Raw genomic sequence first — 17638 nt, 5'->3', positions numbered from 1 at the left:
ATGTTTTCACAACTTTAAAGTGGGAGTCATCACCTGCGCCAGCGTCAGATGGCCATAACAAGTCACTGAAAATGACACAGACCCAGGTAAGTTCTCTTTGTGCTAGTCATTAAAGCAGAGGGATTGTCTTGAGCGTGTCCTTGAAACTTGAGTTCCAAGTGGCGTATACAACAGATTGTTTATTTACATCAAAACACATGTTTCGTGTCGTAGTAATATGGCCAAAATAAAAACGGCCATTATTCAGCCATCTTTGATCTGATTATGAAACATGTGCCAAATACGAATGAAAACTGACAGAGCACGTCCAAGATACTGCATAAAAAAAACAAGATGCCTGCCAGTCGACCATCTTTGATCCAATTGCGAAATAAATCGTCATGGACATGTATCCTAACATGTATAATCTATGTACCAAGCTTGAATGACAACTGACAAAGCATGTCCAAAATACAACATTTTCAAAAAACAAGATGGCTGCCAGTCGGCCATTTTGAATCGAATCGCTAAACCACTGCATGTGCATATGTCCCACATAAAGTACTAGGCACAAACATAGAATGAATGGAATCGGTCCAAGGGATTCTGAGATAACTCTGCACAGACGGAGACCAAATTATAAGTCCACGTTTTCGGACTTCGTCCGAACGGGGACTAAAAACAAGCGTCTACCCATGAGCCTTTGTTTTTTTAGAGCGTGTTATCGCTTGAGACTCAATTCCCATGTGTGCGCAGGTGATGACCCTCTCACTTTAATTAGGTAGGAGGTTCATTAATCACACTCCTTATGTGCTAGGAATGCCTTTTTAACAGTACTGAATCTGATATTGAAATAGTAAAATAAAACTAAGTAAGGGACAACATCAAAAGTTCAATGTAGGATAAAAAACTTAATTCCTTTATTTTTTTCCCCTACCCCCCACTGAAACTTAATTGATGAATATTGATGATGCCGTCAGGCTACATTCACCATTAATCAACAAATATATAATCGAACAGTGGTATGGCATAGCAGTTGGTTCTAGGTCCATGCCCTGAAATTGACCTCATTTGACGCACATATTTACACTCGAACCAAACCATAGATAGAAAAAAAAACGAACTACAAATACTCCATGATTTTTTTGACTTCAATAAAAAATAAAATCGTTTTTGTAGGATGGAAACTTTTTGAGGTCAAAACCCCTCACCCCCAAACTAAAGCAAATAAGTTTTTTATCCGACATCGATCTTTTGACGTTGTCCCTAAATACACTTAAGTTGTAGTCATATGGAATAATTATTAGAAATATATTGACATTATTTATAGTTTACACAACTAGAAATTTAGGGTTTGGTACAAAAACAAAACTGCAATGAGCCATTTTTGTTTTAATTTGCATACAAACACTACTACATCAAAAGGTCAGAAGGATTTGGAACTTTTATCATTTCTAAGAATTGAACAGTGTAAAAATCTTGATTTGCTAACAAGATAATAGTTACATTCAAGACAAAATAATTTTTCAAAAGTCATATAAACACCTGTTTGGGATCATGTACCATATGTTATTTAAAGAAACACAGTCAGCTTCTAGTATCTCAGCCCGCTGACATTCAGGCACTGTTTCACACAGTTTAGAATTTTAAGTATACTAGGGGAGCGGATTATGTGCTGAAGAGTTATTAGAATATTTAGGTCCTTTAACATTGTCAACTTTTGGCACCATGTACAAATGATTCTCCTTCCCACATGAAATGTTGATGTAAATTGACAAGCCTTTTGATAATAAACTAAAAACAATATCTGAAACATATGGTTCACAATGATGATGAAATTTGGTGAAAATTTTACAAAATTTGAAAATATTTGCTCTGAATTTTGGGTATAGGAAAATATCTGGCATGTAAAATTAGATATTTAGCCAAAAAAAAAGTTCACTAAACTAGGGTACATTTTTTTCATTGGAAAAACCAACACATGTGACAGATCTCAGGATAATGGATGCATGATATGTGTCATTATTCCAGTATGTTTAAACCCTGGTGATACGCCATGTGCACTGGTTGGTGTGATACCCAGAGGTAGCTGACTTTCTGGTGATGAACCATACCCCAAGAACTCGTCATCTTCATCCTGTCAGGAAATAAATAACATTTAAAAATCGATTTGCAAAACACCATTGAATAGGCTCACCATACAAGGTATGCAAACAAATATAATATGATTCACACATAAGATTCTCTTAAGCAGTGTATGTTTTTAAAACATAGCCAAGCTTTCAGGATATGTATATACGGTATATGTGTTGAGTAACAGACTAAAAGTGACAAATGAATTCCATGTACAAGTTAAAATTTTGTTCTCAAACCCATCAGCAAAGCTAACATAACCATAATTCTTCAAATATAAGACCAATAAAGTTAACTCAGATTCAACACATCTTATTAAGTTGCAGGAAAAATTGAAGAAATCATTTAACAGCAACGCCCTCCTGTGGTCAATTAAGGAAAGGTGATTACGGGGCCATATACTTCTCTCCGAGTTTTAATTATTGGTGTTATGATACGGGTAACCCTGAAAATGCCAGGATGTGCAACCTTGGGGGGGGGGGGGGGGCAAACACAAGCCCAATAAATTATTATGGCAGAAAATTCTCACCACATCATCTTTGTGTTCTTCCGGTAATGTACCTTCCCATTCTTGGTAGATGGGTTTAATATACTTTTTTGATCTGTCAATGAATTAAGAAAATTAGTTAAAAAATCTTGAGATTGCCTGTGACCAAGACAACAGGTACTAGTATACTTATTGTTTTTTTTCGTTAAATTTTGAAACAAAATATCACTAAGAGTATAAGGTGAATACAAGTGCTGCACATGTGGTAGAAAGATTGTAATTATGATCATCATATTCAAGGGAAATTTTTTAGACAGTATATGTCTTGAAAAATTACTTTAAACTAGATACAAACAAATTTAAATACGCGTGTGTATAAATTTTCTTACACTTGAAACAACATTCAAATTTTGACCATATTGTTTTATGAGTTGAATGTTCACGTATCCCATTGGTAATGTTATACTGGAGACAGTGAGCTGCTTACCTGCTGAGTAGGTATGGATCAAACGGGAAGTACGAGTCCAAGGGATTCACATTGGTTAAAACATTGGTATTATGGCTCTGTGTTACCACTGGAAGTAGTGTTCGGTTGTTGCGTTCAATAACAGTGTAACAATACACTATCTGATGCATTCTATAAACAGAGATAGCAAATAGATTTCAACATGATGTATGGCTTTAACACACTGACTGGCAACTTGATATGCATAATTGTTGGTTTCAGTGTGCCCTTCTAACGGGACAATTGGAATTCCAAAAATCAAGCATACTGTAAAAGGATTAATTATTCACTGGATTTTAATTATGCTTATTTCGCTGACTGGAAAATGCGCTAAATTAAAACCCAGTGAATATGTAAAATTTAGCATAGAACGCATTATCTAAATGATAAAACCGTGAATTTAAAACCTACTAAATATGCCTGAAATGGTAAATCAGCGAAATTTAAACCCAGTGAAAATTATTCATTTGACAGTAGTCAGTTTGTTGACTGCTGGAGTGGTCAGTTTTTAAAAGAAAAATATAATTATATAGAACTGTATAGTCACAAACAAAAATGGTTTCCTTTGTTTTTATACTTCTATTGATTATAAACTGTGAATTTCATTTCACTAAATTACAAACTATATAACCTCTGGTATGATATAAAGTAGTTCAAAATCATTATATAAATGTATAATTTTTTTCTTGCATCAATAGTGCGCCAGTGAAATAGCATAACTAGTTGTAGGATATTTTTGTGCATCAGTGGCATGTCGGTGTAGAGGGCACACTGATGGGTTTACAATATGATACGTTTTCAACTGCATAATACTGGGCAAAGTATAAGGTGTGCATGATATCTGTACCAATCAATTGTTCTTGTAACATCATGAAATTGTGAGTACATTGCATGATACCAATAATTAGTTTAACATACATGTACATGAACACCATGCCTGCTTTTCTTCGTGAATTGTAAAATGAGACAACCAAGAAATGCGACGAAACATACCTTGTAATAGTTGCAAACATATTGACTACAGTTGGTAAGCATACTTTCAAAGGATTCAACCGACAAGTTACGATTCTGTCGAAATTCAGACTTCTTACATAGTTCAGTCCTTTGTTGGTTTCCAAGAGTTGCTTGTGTCGAAATACAAAAATATAAAATGCTGCCTATAAAGAAAGAAAAACTTGTTGAATGAATTGTTACTTCATTCCATTTTTGACAATGAAAAATAAGACAATGCTGGATACTGTTATTTTGAGGTGCAACCTACCTGGCACACAGAATAGAATGGTCCATGTAAATTAACATCAGGGTATGATCTACTACTTCCTTCTTGTCTATCAATGTATTTATGAATCCAGGGTATTAATACATCAAACATTGCCTTCACAGTACTGTAAGAAACAAGATAAACATATTAGGCCAAAAAGAAAGAAGCAGATGCAGCCTAAAACATGAACTTATGTCATCCAAGTTGACATTCCCTGACTGTTCATGTTTAAACATCAATTTTTTGAACTTGATAACTCACAGGAAACATGAAATACAATTCTTTGTTATTTAAGTATTGGCCAAATAACTTGCCATAATGTTTTTATTGGTCAACATATTTAATATTGTCCTAAATAAATTGTGCTATTTTATTTACCGTGTTGCAATAATGTATTAATTTCATTATCTTCTAGAGGTAACAAAACAGTGTTCTCTCTCAATTATTTTCATTTGCATAATAATATACATAATGTAACTTAATTTACATAATAATATCTAGTTCACTTTAGTCGCATAATACTAACTGCTGTTGTTTCTTTAAAAACATGGTAAGGTTGGGTGCACAAAGATACTTGGGGAGAACACAGGTATGAGTACTATTAACACATTCAGCTTGGACATTCACTCACAATTAAAATATATTTTATACAAAATATAACATATATAATGAACTTTAGAAACAAAATTATTCTATTCAAAGTGTTTTTTTGTTTGTACTAACAGAATACCAAATACAAAATTTTGAATATAACACAATATAATTTCTGTAAACAAATTCGTCAATTCTTGTTTAGTTTTAGAAAACAAAATCAATCAAATTTACTTACGAAAGGGGAATAAATTTTGCTCTGGACAGGAGACTGGAAATGAAGGAAGCTGATGACTGTCTAAGGATGGCAGCAGTATCTGGATTCTGAATCTTTTTCCACAGAAAGTCAATGAATGCATCAGCTATATTCTGGATATAAAACAGAAAGATTAGTCAAATTAATATAATGATAATAATAATTGCATCAGTATTTGTGAATATATATATATATATATATATATATATATATATATATATATATATATATATATATATATATATATATATATATATATATATATATATATTTATAAGTTATTAGTATTAGTGTACAATGTATTTCTCCCATTAAAAAAGACAATCAATGTAAGTATTTCTCGACCACTAAAACCAACTAATCAGTAAATGTATTTCTCAATGACTAAAAAAAAATCAATCACTGAATGTTTTCCTGAATGTTGTACATGTACTTGGCTTTCATGCTATGATTGGCGATGCGCATTACTACTTTATTGTTTTGGTATAATTTTATAACCTGTTAGAAGAACAACTATTAAACATAATTATGACTCCATGATAAATAAGTTAATAAGATATTTTATAAACACTGTCTACTGAAACAAATGAGGACTTTATTAGTAAGTAAGACATTCCTATCGAATTCCTAAAAGAGTACTTTAATATTCCATTAGGGAGTAATATTCTATTATTGTATGCACTTACACAAAATATAGATGTGTATCTATAATAAAAATAAGTAGTTTTTCAATGATCCAGCATACAATAAACACAATTATATATATATATATATATATATATATATATATATATATATATATATATATATATATACATACATCTATTATAGATAAGTGGCAAATACATTATCATCTTTTCTGCTTGGGTAAGTGTACTGCAAATATCACCAGCTTTGTGACACCATACAAGTATAATAATAAAATAAAATTTACCTGATTAAAACTACACATATAAAACATAATATACTGAATGTGACAGGAACCATGGGTGGGTAAAATAATCTTGTTGAATATACCAAGAAACTGTTTCCACAGCAACCTTGTTGGCTCCATTTTGAAAATACCTGAAATAGGCAAATGTATACCAAAGATGCATAACAGTGGTACATGTAGTTGGATTTAAATTCTGGGTGGTCGTGTTTGTAGTTCTCATTCAGATTGACATTCTCATTCAAGAAGCTCATACATGTGAACTAGATTTTTCGCTGCTAGAAGTTTAACTCCGACAAAATTCCATGATTTTCACAGAATCACAAAAAATTTCTCTCTTGAAATTAAAGCAGGTTACAATAATTAATAAAATATGACAATTATAGAGAAGAATGACTTTGCTATTTTGACATTCGATAATGCATAGATACTGACATTTATTTTCATTCATTGAAAAATGATGCTTATTTCAAACTGAGTTGTGCTCACATGGGTCCCACAACATATACAATGCAGGTCAAATTTCTTCAAATTCAGATGCATGCTGATGTGTGATGATCCCCAGCTTTTAACGAGACCAAATTATTTTAATATCTAAAAAAATTTTTTTTATAGAATAAATGTATTCACAGCTTGCCCTTTTAGGGTGTTTATTTATTACAGCTGGTAGCAGTGTTCTCCCCAGACTCTAAGCCAAGCATCGTGGCTAATTTACATAATAATACATCTTATTTGCATAATTTTGTTTGCATAATAATTAGTTTCCCCAACAAACATTGTAACTGCAATAAAGAAAAGATACATATCTCATATTTTATTACATTTAAATTTATTGTGTTTTATTTGTCTGTTAAATTTGTAAAATCTGCAAGATTGCGGGTTATCAAAATATGAAGAAATTAATAAATCAATAATGACATTTTTTTTTTTCAACGGCATTTCAAAACTAAAGTCAGCGATTTTTCATTGATCTATCTATTATTTGTGTAACGCTACGATCACCGTAACATTGTCAGCATTGCGTTGAACGGGTATTCACCACTGCGGTTGCGATCATCGGCCCCTGACTTTTTTGTTTAAAAATACACAAACTTAGAATGTTTGCTTAATTAAAACGATTCATTGATGATTGACGTAGAAATTACATCAAAATCGCCAACGAAATGTTGTTTTTAAACATCGCGGAAAAACATGTACTCTGCGCCGCCATCTTTGTTAGCTCAATCAAAATCTCCGTTGTAACCCAGCATGCATCGGTTGTGATGTCACTACATGCATTACGTTGCCTTAGGGTGGCGTTCCTCGGTAATGACACTATGAATAAGGTATTTCTAGAGGTCAGGGTTCGTTTTTTCTTCGTCCGTCTCGTCTGCAGTTGAATAATTTTTACTTCGATTTATTTACAGTTTTCTTTCCAATGCGACTTAATTTCACTTGTTTTTTTAATTCTTGGTAATCAGTGTCACTGGCGATGAAGTAGTAAAAACGCAATTAACCGCAGTGCAGCAACTCGGGATAGACCATCCCGACGCAATGGGCAAATTATTACTACCCTAGTATTTTGGGTTTGCCAGCTCCGCACCCTTGATAGACTTCTTCTTGTAGACTTCCGTTTTTATCACTGTTTTTGTAAGGCTAACTATGTACAAAGGCGGGGTTACCTTTCGATCAATACATGTTATTGCTTTAAAGATGTGCTAGACGAAGCTGACACTTGTAAACAATACAAGTGAATAAGCATCGCGGGCAGGATTTCAAGGATCGTGGGCGAAACAAAAGCGACGCGGCTGTTTGTCTAAGCGACGCGGGCCCGCAGTGCTTGAAAGGCCTGGGGAGAACACTGTGGTAGTGTGATTCACATCATGCATCTCCTCACAATGAGTTCAGAACTTTTTGGTCTATGTTTCAATTAAGTCAAAGCAATATTTTGTTCACAGTACCTTGTGGATGGCATACACTGAATGTGTATTTAAATAATAAATTCATCATCACATCTAATCTATCAGCCATCTCATGTGTCATTGGTCCACCATTCTCTGCCTCATCTCCTGTACAGTCTTTCTCTTTTGCAGTATCTTTATCATTTTCTATTCCGTCTAACTCATCCTGATAAGAACAGACAGCTAAATTAGCATGGGTTTTGTTGCTTGAGTTGGAATCGCTTGAGTAAATGAAATCACAAGAAACAAGGACAAACATGTGCCCTTGCATAATTTCTCATCATCTAATGTTATGGGCAAGTTAAAATCCAGCCCAGCTGTCATCTTATCATGTGACATACCATATCAAACTGCATATCTTCCTCCATCAAGTCGTCTTCCTCATCTTCATCTTCCTCCTCCTCAGCAGCAATTTGGTTTAATTCATGTTTTGGGGCATGGACCTGTAGCCAAACACATACAATGTTGGAATAAACACAGATGCTTTCCTGTTGTAAGACACTTTCTCAAAGATGATAGATGCTGACAGACATCATTGCAGACAATTACTAAGAGTTACTTACATCGATTTTTGTCATCTTTTCTACTATCAGTTGCAGTATTGAAGCCCGCATATTAGGAAGATATCCGATGAGTTCAAGTAAGTTTTTCACATAGCATTCCTATTCAGAACAAACGTATGAAATCAGTAAGCCATTTTGGTTAAGCCTAATCTCAAAAAAAAATTTACAACTGGATTAAAATTACAACGAAAAACAGATGAATAGAGAAAACATTGTAAACATTGGTATCCCAAGATTCCATGGTACAATCCCTGGGATTTACAGCTTCCTCTTTAAATATACACAAAATATCAAATAATGGATGGTAGTAATGATCACCTGTATGTGCGTTTCTTTCTTCATGTAAGGAAAGCATTCAGAACATGTTTCTGGTAGTATAGTTGGTGTCCTGTAAAACATAAATTTGCTCATAAAATATCTGAAAAATGATTTCCACAGTGAGTATGAGATATAGGTACAGTCCTGTATTTTATCAGTTTAGATTCTGTTACATATACTGGAATTTGTTCAGTATCATATCCGACACCTGCACTATCAAGATATGAAACTGTGAGATTATAGCAATTCTACTAATGAAATAATTTAATAATAAGTAATTTTTAATATTTCCAAAAAAATTGTTCATGAAAACTTGCAATATTTTGTTATCAGTAAAAATATCACTGGGGTCCACAAGATGGGGCGGGGTGGGTAGTCAGTGATTATTTCAAATTATCAAACCATGAAACCATTTGTTAACATTACATGCCATTATGTTTATTTATATCAACAAAACAACTTACATTGGTGCAATATGAATGATAGATTTCAATGCACAATGTGTGCGCTGAAAACAGATAGCTTCTTTTTCTTCTGTTATGCCTTCTGGTGCTGGAAATTCTGTAACAAAATGAATAGAAACAAGTCATTGAAAATGACAGCCCCCGTTAAATTTTTTAAAGTTCTCTTTGTGCTTGTTATATTAAAGTGGAGGGGTTGTCACGAGCATGTCCTTGAAACTTGAGTTCCAAGTGGCGTATACAACAGATTGTTTATTTACATCAAATTCGAACATGCGTTGCGTGACGACCCCTCCAGTTTAAGACATAGCAAAGAAAAACATGGATCACAAGTGAAAGCATGTCCATGTTATCACATTTTAAACAAACAAGATGGCCGCCAGTCGGCCAAATTTTATCAAATTGCAAATTGAAATGACATGTATCCATTTATGACATGATAAATATCAATGAAAATAGTACATGGGTGACAGAGATATAGTAATATGGCAACAAATAAAAACAGCCGTTATTCGGCCATCTTTGATCTGATTATGAAACAAAGTGACATGTATGATGTATGTGTCAAATACAAATGAAAATGGTACATAAATCTTGGAAATATAGTAGTAAGGCCAAAAAGTCAGATGGCTGTCAATCGGCAATCCTTGATCCAATTTTGAAACAAGCAGCTTCTCGGCTGAGATAGCTCCGCTGTTAGCAATGCACATTTCAATTAAAGAACGGAAGATATCATTAGAAAATGAACAATATGCATAGTATCAATGCAATGGGACTTGCTGTTTTCAACAAGAATTCAAAAATATCACTTTTCACCAAAAATGACAGAAATATTCACCAAAATTAGAGAATTAAAGATATCATCACAAAATGAACAAATCTGAGAGAGGTCCACATGTAGTACCTATATATGTAATATCAAAGCAATTGGACTTGCGGTTTTCAACAAGAAGTCGAAAATATCACTTTTTACCAAAAATGACAAAAATAATCACCAAAATTAGAGAATTAAAGATATCATTACAAAATGAACAAATCTGAGAGAGGTCCACATGTAGTACCTATATATGTAATATCAAAGCAATTGGACTTGCGGTTTTCAACAAGAAGTCGAAAATATCACTTTTTACCAAAAATGACAAAAATAATCACCAAAATTAGAGAATTAAAGATATCATTACAAAATGAACAAATCTGAGAGAGGTCCACATGTAGTACCTATATATGTAATATCAAAGCAATTGGACTTGCGGTTTTTAACAAGAAGTTGAAAATACCACTTTTTACTAAAAATGACAAAAATATTCACCAAAATTAGAGAATTGAAGATATCATGAAATGAACAAATCTGAGAGAGGTCTACCCAAGGTACATATACACCAAGTATCAAAGCATTCAGGCTTGTAGTTTTCAAGAAGAAGTCGAAAAAACATTGACACGGACGACGATGGACAATCACTCATATGATAAGCTCCGCTCGACAAAGTCGACAGCGGAGCTAAAAAGTAAAACATTGACATGGATGACGGACAATCATATGATAAGCTCCGCTCGACAAAGTCGACAGCGGAGCTAAAAAATTGTCATGGACATGTATCCTAACATGTAAATGTTTAAAAAAAAAAAAAAGATGCCTGCCAGTCGACAATCTTTGATTCAATTGCGAAAGCAATTGTCATGAACATGTATCCTAACATGTATAATCTATGTACCAAGTTTGAATGAAAACTGACAAAGCATGTCCAAAATACAACATTTTCAAAAAACAAGATGGCTGCCAGTCGGCCATTTTGAATCGTATCGCTAAACCACTGCATGTGCACATGTCCAACATAAAGTACTAGACACATGCAAAGAATGAACAGAATCGGTCCAAAGGATTCTGAAATATTACCCCGGACGGACTGACAGCGATCGAATTATAAGTCCCAGTTTTCGGACTTCGTCCGAACGGGAACTAAAAACAATATAGCAACTGAAAATGCATTGTTGACATGTATATCATAGCACCCATGTGATTTTTCATCTGAAACTATTTGTAACTGTACAATTGACATGCTGTATCTTGAATCTGCACATAACAGATAAGGTAATAATGACATGAAATGTTATCTCTTGTCTTTTCAAGCAAGGAGCAAAATATGGAAGTATTGATGTGGAGTAACTAGACCATTCACAGGTCACTATGGTGACATTGTTTGTTGATCAAGAATGAGAAAATGCTATTCAATGGTGCCATGTGTAACTTTATATGTCTATGTCATTAGACTAATGATATGCAATGACTTGCCAGTGATAAACAATTTTGTTTTCTCTTGATAACTGAAATATCTTTCAACCTGTACATGTCTTGTATGGCTAATCATTTGGAGGTTAGTTTGGTAAACTTAAAACAAATCAAAGACAGCAATGAGATGTTGATAATTTTACTGTTCTAATTAAACTTATCATTTATAAAATCCACCAAGATTGTACCAACACTGTACATGCATCTGTATTGTGCTTGATACATGTATGCAGATATTGTTGTAACATATTGATTTTCCTAATTGACAAGTTATTAAATCAGAACTTGTTACATGGCTTTAAAGCCTATAACACTGTTTGAAACTCACAGAGGCAATTACCTCACCTGTGAAGCTCTTAAGTACTTTCATAACAATTTCAATCAAAGACTGTTAACAGTCCCTCCCCTCTATAAATTACCGGTATGCATCATCTGGATTAAAATGTCAAATTAAGGGATTTTAAATGTCACACAAGTGTTTATTCAAATATCTTGTTCTGACATTTCCTATTTACTGTCTAATAATCAATCTCCATCAAGTTTGTCATTGCAAAGACAGTGCAAGTAAATGTTAGTCCACTTTTAGGATGTGCAAGTAAATATTGCATTTTCCCCTGTGACTTGCAATTAGTTATTTCATGAGGTCATTCTACCTATCAATCATCTTGATGTAGCGTACACATACATTACAGGAAAATTTCTCTACAGTGGCAAGTGATGGTGTAGCAGCCTATAATTGGCATTTTGCAAACACATTGTGGCATTTTATTAAATGATTTGAGTTGACATCAAAATAAAACCATTAGGCCAAGGGGAATTTCGATAGTCTATTTTAATCAGTTCAAAGTTTTTTGAAATTTTTGCCTTGAAATGGGTGCCCTGAAAATACAAAAGCCCTGTTATATACAGGACATGTTTCCAAAGTGCACAATAAAATGATCAATAGAATTTATTATTCTTACTTGGCATAAAATGTTTAATCAACATTCTCAGAACAGCTCGTAGATAGAACGTTTGCGCCGATACAAGGTGAGTCAGTAGAGATATGTACTCAGCAGCAATACTGTCATCTTTATCCACCCATTCTATTTTCTACAAGGAATAGAAAATAGGTAAAAATGCGGTGAAAATGAATCATCATAATCAAAGATACAAAGAACTTGCATAATTATACAAAGTCTTTTTTGTTTTTTAAATATTATTATGCCCCGCGACATTTCCTGACATTGAACATCACCATTGTCTCTTTTTTTTATGTGCACAATGAAGTGCTGATGGTCCATATAGTACATTGTTCCACAAAAACCATATTCCATGTGTTTGAGACTACGTGATGCGACTGTGAACCATCTTGCTGTCATAATCATGCATTATAGCAAGTTAATGTGTTATCCTGGTGACAACCTGGTGTGGTCAAAACTCAAGCACCTATAGTATTAACCAAGATTCAATAAAGTTTGAATCTGTTTGTGAATGACTCTCAGCCAGTAGCTACAGTGTATGGCCTCCCCCATCGGAGCACACACACTTAGGGTTGGGAGGTTGACCCTTTTCAGTGTTCTGTCTCAGGTATGACTTATACTTGGAATCCCATCACAACACTGATCCAACAACCACTATGTTATTGCTGAATACATATATCAACTTCAGCTGCTTACAGCTTACATGTATCAAATTAGGGGGTGAATCAGTTACACAATTGACAAGTACATTACTAAACGCAGTCCACTGATAGAAAAGAAATGAATCACGAACAAGCAATGCATGAAACAGTATCACAGTGATTATCTGTCACTAATCATCCACCAGTACACACATAGAAAATAACTACAAAGACTATATCAAGAAAGACAATGTGGTTCCCCTGCAAAAGAAAACTGCAATGCACCAAAATGTCATGATTTTTCAGAATCTCAAATATTCTTATAACCTAATTGAAGTGTTTTACAATACACAATAGTTTATGCTAAGTTTTCTTACAATGATTTCATTCTGTACAGTGGTGTCTCTATTTGCACTTACCAGTAGAACTGCTACTAGACTTTCAAACTCTCTTGAGAGATGAGAGACGCATCCTTTTAATTCTTTCAGCCAACAAATTAGACTGTTTGGCTAGGAAAGAAAAGAAAAACAGCATGTTTAGCTACAATCAATATTCATACACAATATCATGTTGTACACAAATACCCTGCATAGATATAATTTATTCATGTGCAGACAGTACCTTATTTTATATAATAGAGTTCCTGTGAAGATGAATATGTTACTAAAAGTTCAGTTTTTGTGGCAGGTGTAAATTGATAAATTGGAAAAATCATTAATTCAATTTCTACTACCAACATAAATAAAATTGGTAGGATAATATTGTGAGGTTACAGAAGTAAGACACTTCAATTCCATTTAAATCATTAGGTTTTAGTTGCTATTATTCTAAATACATCAATTTCAGAAACAATTCCAGAAATATTTGTCTGAAAGTTGTATGTTTCATTAAATAATTCAAAAAATTGATCAAGTTTTGGTTTTCCAATAATGTTAAACAAGCAGCAAATTAGAAAACTTATCTGATTATGTTAAAATAAATATATAGAAACCTAGGTAGGAGAATTTTAAAACTCACCTTTATGTCTGGATCAGCTAACTGTAGTGTCAGAAGATCATAATCTTTATGACAACCCTGTGATGAAAAAAATTACTTGATTAGTGGTTTCAACTCAACTAGTTTTAAAGTGGAGGGATCATCACCTGTGAAAGCTTATAGATGCTTGTTTGAAAATAATGACATGATATGGCCAATTCTCGGGGCGGACATCCAGGCATTTTCACCACATGGCAACCATCACGGTGAAAACTCTCAGAAATCTTTGGGATGGTTGTTGAGACTCCCCTGAACAGTGTAACAAGATTACCCCTGTGTGTGTAACTCATATAAATTTGATTGTTCAGGATTACTTCAAAGTTGAGTTCCTGTTGTTTTCCCGCGTTCCTCAGCAGCGTGCACAGAGCCCATAGAAATACGTGGTACAGTGGTGTGCGTCTTAGCAACGTGGAACGTCTTGTGACGTAGCTCCGCCCGAGGATTGCTGTATGCCCAGTTGATGACTCTTGCGTTAAATACTAGTACCCCCAATTATGTACATTTCATGCCTATCACAAAGCATTAACTGATCAGTGTAATTTTAAGGCACCAAATTAAAAGGAAAACATATCTAAAAATGCAATCACGGCCCTTCTGCTGCTTCATAATTATACAATTACAAGAGAGAGTACAGAGATAAGCATTTTATTTCATGTTAGTGAAGCTTGACAAATTGTTTAAAATTCGTAAAAGTGGCCCACTACATTAGGATACAGAGGAAATGTTGATAATCATAATAAATACACATACCTCATTGTACTTTCGAAGTACATCAGTTACTTCTCCTCCAAAACGAACAGCTTTGGGAGATCCAACAAGACAGTCTTCTTCACCCAACATTCTATAATAGATCATGATATATCACTTATTATATTATACCAGTATATTGATGGTGTTAATCCATTGATTTGATTGGTCCAAACACAAAATTTGCATATGCAATCCATGGTATATTGGCTGATAATGCACGGCTAAACCAAGTGGCCCTGGAACATGAATTGACTACAGGATTAATACGGAAATACATAAAACCGGTATTATTTGATTTTTAGGGAAATATAGTGGTTGAATTTTAGAAGAATATTGAAAAAAATACTGAATTAAAAACATCTGAAAAGTTATATAACTATAATATTGCTTTTAGTAAATGTTGGGATCCAAGTTGTGAGCGTCGGTCGTTGGGTGATTGTCGTTCGCCACACAAACCTAAACCACCGTCCCTTAACACCGTGAGGTGCCTACACGAACGCCAGAACGCTATGTTCTCAGTGTTGTTACTTTGAGATGGAATGCGAACTTCCAACAAAGAAAACATGATCTTTAAGTACAAGATATAATTGAGGGATTTATTGAAAATAAAAATGCAAAAAACTATGAGTCAAAGGCAAAAATGTATGCCACCAATAACAACCGGTGTCCGGTAGCGGCAGCTGACAAAATTGCAGTGCACCCGGGTAATTGCCATCTGTTTCAAAAAACACGGGACAACGCAGGATTCGACGACGATATATGGTATTGTAATTCTTCACTATGTGTAAATAAATTACATGAGATGATGAAGGTAATTTCGAAAGCTACAGATTTGTGCAGAGTGTACACCAACCACTGTATTAGCAACGGCAAAGTCTTTCGGCCGGAGTTGAGATAAGGCATATCATGTACGCGTCACAAAATTGATGCGAAAATCCGATCTTACACCATCAAACTTACCCCAGAACAACGACAAAACTTGTCAGTCATACTGTCACAAAACTTTGGTTATACCAAAGATATCCAGGTCAGATGTTGGAACTGAGGTCGCTGTGCCGGTCGCCGTACATGATACACCGCGTCCCGCCGCGTACCACTGAACGTCAAATATCCACAGTTACAAGTAGTATGATGAGTCACAAAACCGGTTTATTTCACAACTGTACTTTCAATGGGCAAATTACAGTCTAAATTGTACAAAAACCGGAATGAAAACGTGGAAAATCCGTTGTTTAAATGATCCAAACTGTACACGACCCTGTATTTCAAATCGCGTTGTGTGTCAGTAAAAGGTCAGAAAGGTCATCCTTTGTTATGCTAATTTGTGTGTTTACGCTGCTCTATTCAACGTGGATATGTTTTTTTTCATGTGGAATAAAAATTAGTTTGTATTCAATTTGAACTGTGTTGCGCATGTAATTTTTGTATGCATTCAGCGTACAACTACATACTATTCTTATAAATATTCATGTTCAAGGGCCATAATCATGATCTTTTAGTAGATGAAAGTAAACTCTTTTTTTACAAGTTTTATCGAATTGTCAATATACTGGTATAATATAATAGCAATAACCCCCGCCGAAGTTGGGTATACCACTTGATATTGCACAATTCACTCCATATATGCACTCGCCTGCAGCTCGTGCATATATGTCGTGAATTGTGCAATATCTCGTGGTATACCCGCCTTCGGCGGGGGTTATTGCTTAAATATGTGTCGATTTTGGTTGTTTCAGTACATGAGTATTCAAATATGATGACATATGGTTTCATTACATCACCAAACTGTTTTAATTCTATAATTTCATTTAACTCGAGCAATAACAAGGTTCTGTACCAGAACATAGTCGTTCATGTCCATGTATTGACTTCAGCAGCCAACCACACGAATAGATCGTCAGGCCCCTGTGCAACATGTGTACTACAACAATGGAAATATGCTATAGATTTTACTACTAGTAATTAAATATTTTGTAAAAAAAAAAAAATGTTTTTGTACCTCTGTTGACGTCCTGGCGTCCGGACAGCAATTCACAATATTGAAGTTATTCTGCAAATATTATAAATATCCTTCGTTGGTCGACGAATATTATTCAAATCCTCTCCCAATGTCACTCGTCCTTGCACAACCACGTGTAAAATCAGGTTATGGTTTGGTTTTGTTATACATCAAGGACGGTCCTCTATAACAAAGTCATGTCTCAAACAATAATATCAACTCACGTATCAGTACATGTATGTCACGATATATAGCATTTAATCTCTAATTCAACAAGAAATCCAGAGCTAAAGAACACGCAACAACAACGAAGGAAATTATTCGCCATCTTGGATGTTGCCTGTAATGTTTGATTCGACAAAACCCAACATTCGTAAATCGATAGGACCATTCATCTTAGAATAATATATTTCAAAAAACGCACCTTAAGCACGAAATATATGCATTTTCTACTTCTGTGTTTTTTTTATTCTCCATTTATTGAATTTCAGTATTTAAAATCACCTAATTTGAGCTGATTCGAATTGACATTTTAGAAG

General features: G+C 34.2%; 1 protein-coding gene across 1 annotated transcript; it reads right to left on the bottom strand.

Moving 5' to 3' along the window:
• Nucleotides 1-1325: 1325 nt before the first annotated feature.
• LOC100377593 (RNA polymerase I-specific transcription initiation factor RRN3-like) lies at nt 1326-17433 on the bottom strand. Its single transcript, XM_085502220.1, has 17 exons — nt 17100-17433; nt 15101-15191; nt 14333-14389; nt 13735-13824; nt 12675-12804; nt 9429-9525; nt 8965-9034; nt 8647-8745; nt 8425-8526; nt 8084-8249; nt 6147-6277; nt 5195-5325; nt 4366-4489; nt 4098-4261; nt 3087-3236; nt 2642-2714; nt 1326-2116 (listed from the first exon to the last, which is right to left on the bottom strand). Exons 2-17 carry the CDS (start codon nt 15188-15190, stop codon nt 1973-1975), a joined length of 1818 nt encoding a protein of 605 aa, XP_085358346.1. The 5' UTR covers nt 15191; nt 17100-17433; the 3' UTR covers nt 1326-1972.
• Between the last annotated feature and the right edge of the window lie 205 nt (nt 17434-17638).

This window comes from Saccoglossus kowalevskii, chromosome 8 (genome assembly GCF_978046115.1).
Source record: "Saccoglossus kowalevskii chromosome 8, keSacKowa6.1, whole genome shotgun sequence".
NCBI classification, from domain to species: Eukaryota; Metazoa; Hemichordata; class Enteropneusta; family Harrimaniidae; genus Saccoglossus; species Saccoglossus kowalevskii.
The sequence above is the reverse complement of the archived record's forward strand: the minus strand, read 5'-3'. Positions and strand labels throughout refer to the sequence as shown.

What these genes read in the sequence shown, in the direction of transcription:
- LOC100377593 (XM_085502220.1), bottom strand. Translation starts at nt 15,190, where the DNA reads ATGTTGGGTGAAGAAGACTGTCTTGTTGGATCTCCCAAAGCTGTTCGT. An exon ending in TACTTCGAAAGTACAATGAG is followed by an intron (nt 14,390 to 15,100) that starts GTATGTGTATTT and finishes TTTTCATCACAG; the next exon opens with GGTTGTCATAAAGATTATGA. An exon ending in ATCATTCATATTGCACCAAT is followed by an intron (nt 9,035 to 9,428) that starts GTAAGTTGTTTT and finishes TATGTTTTACAG; the next exon opens with GACACCAACTATACTACCAG.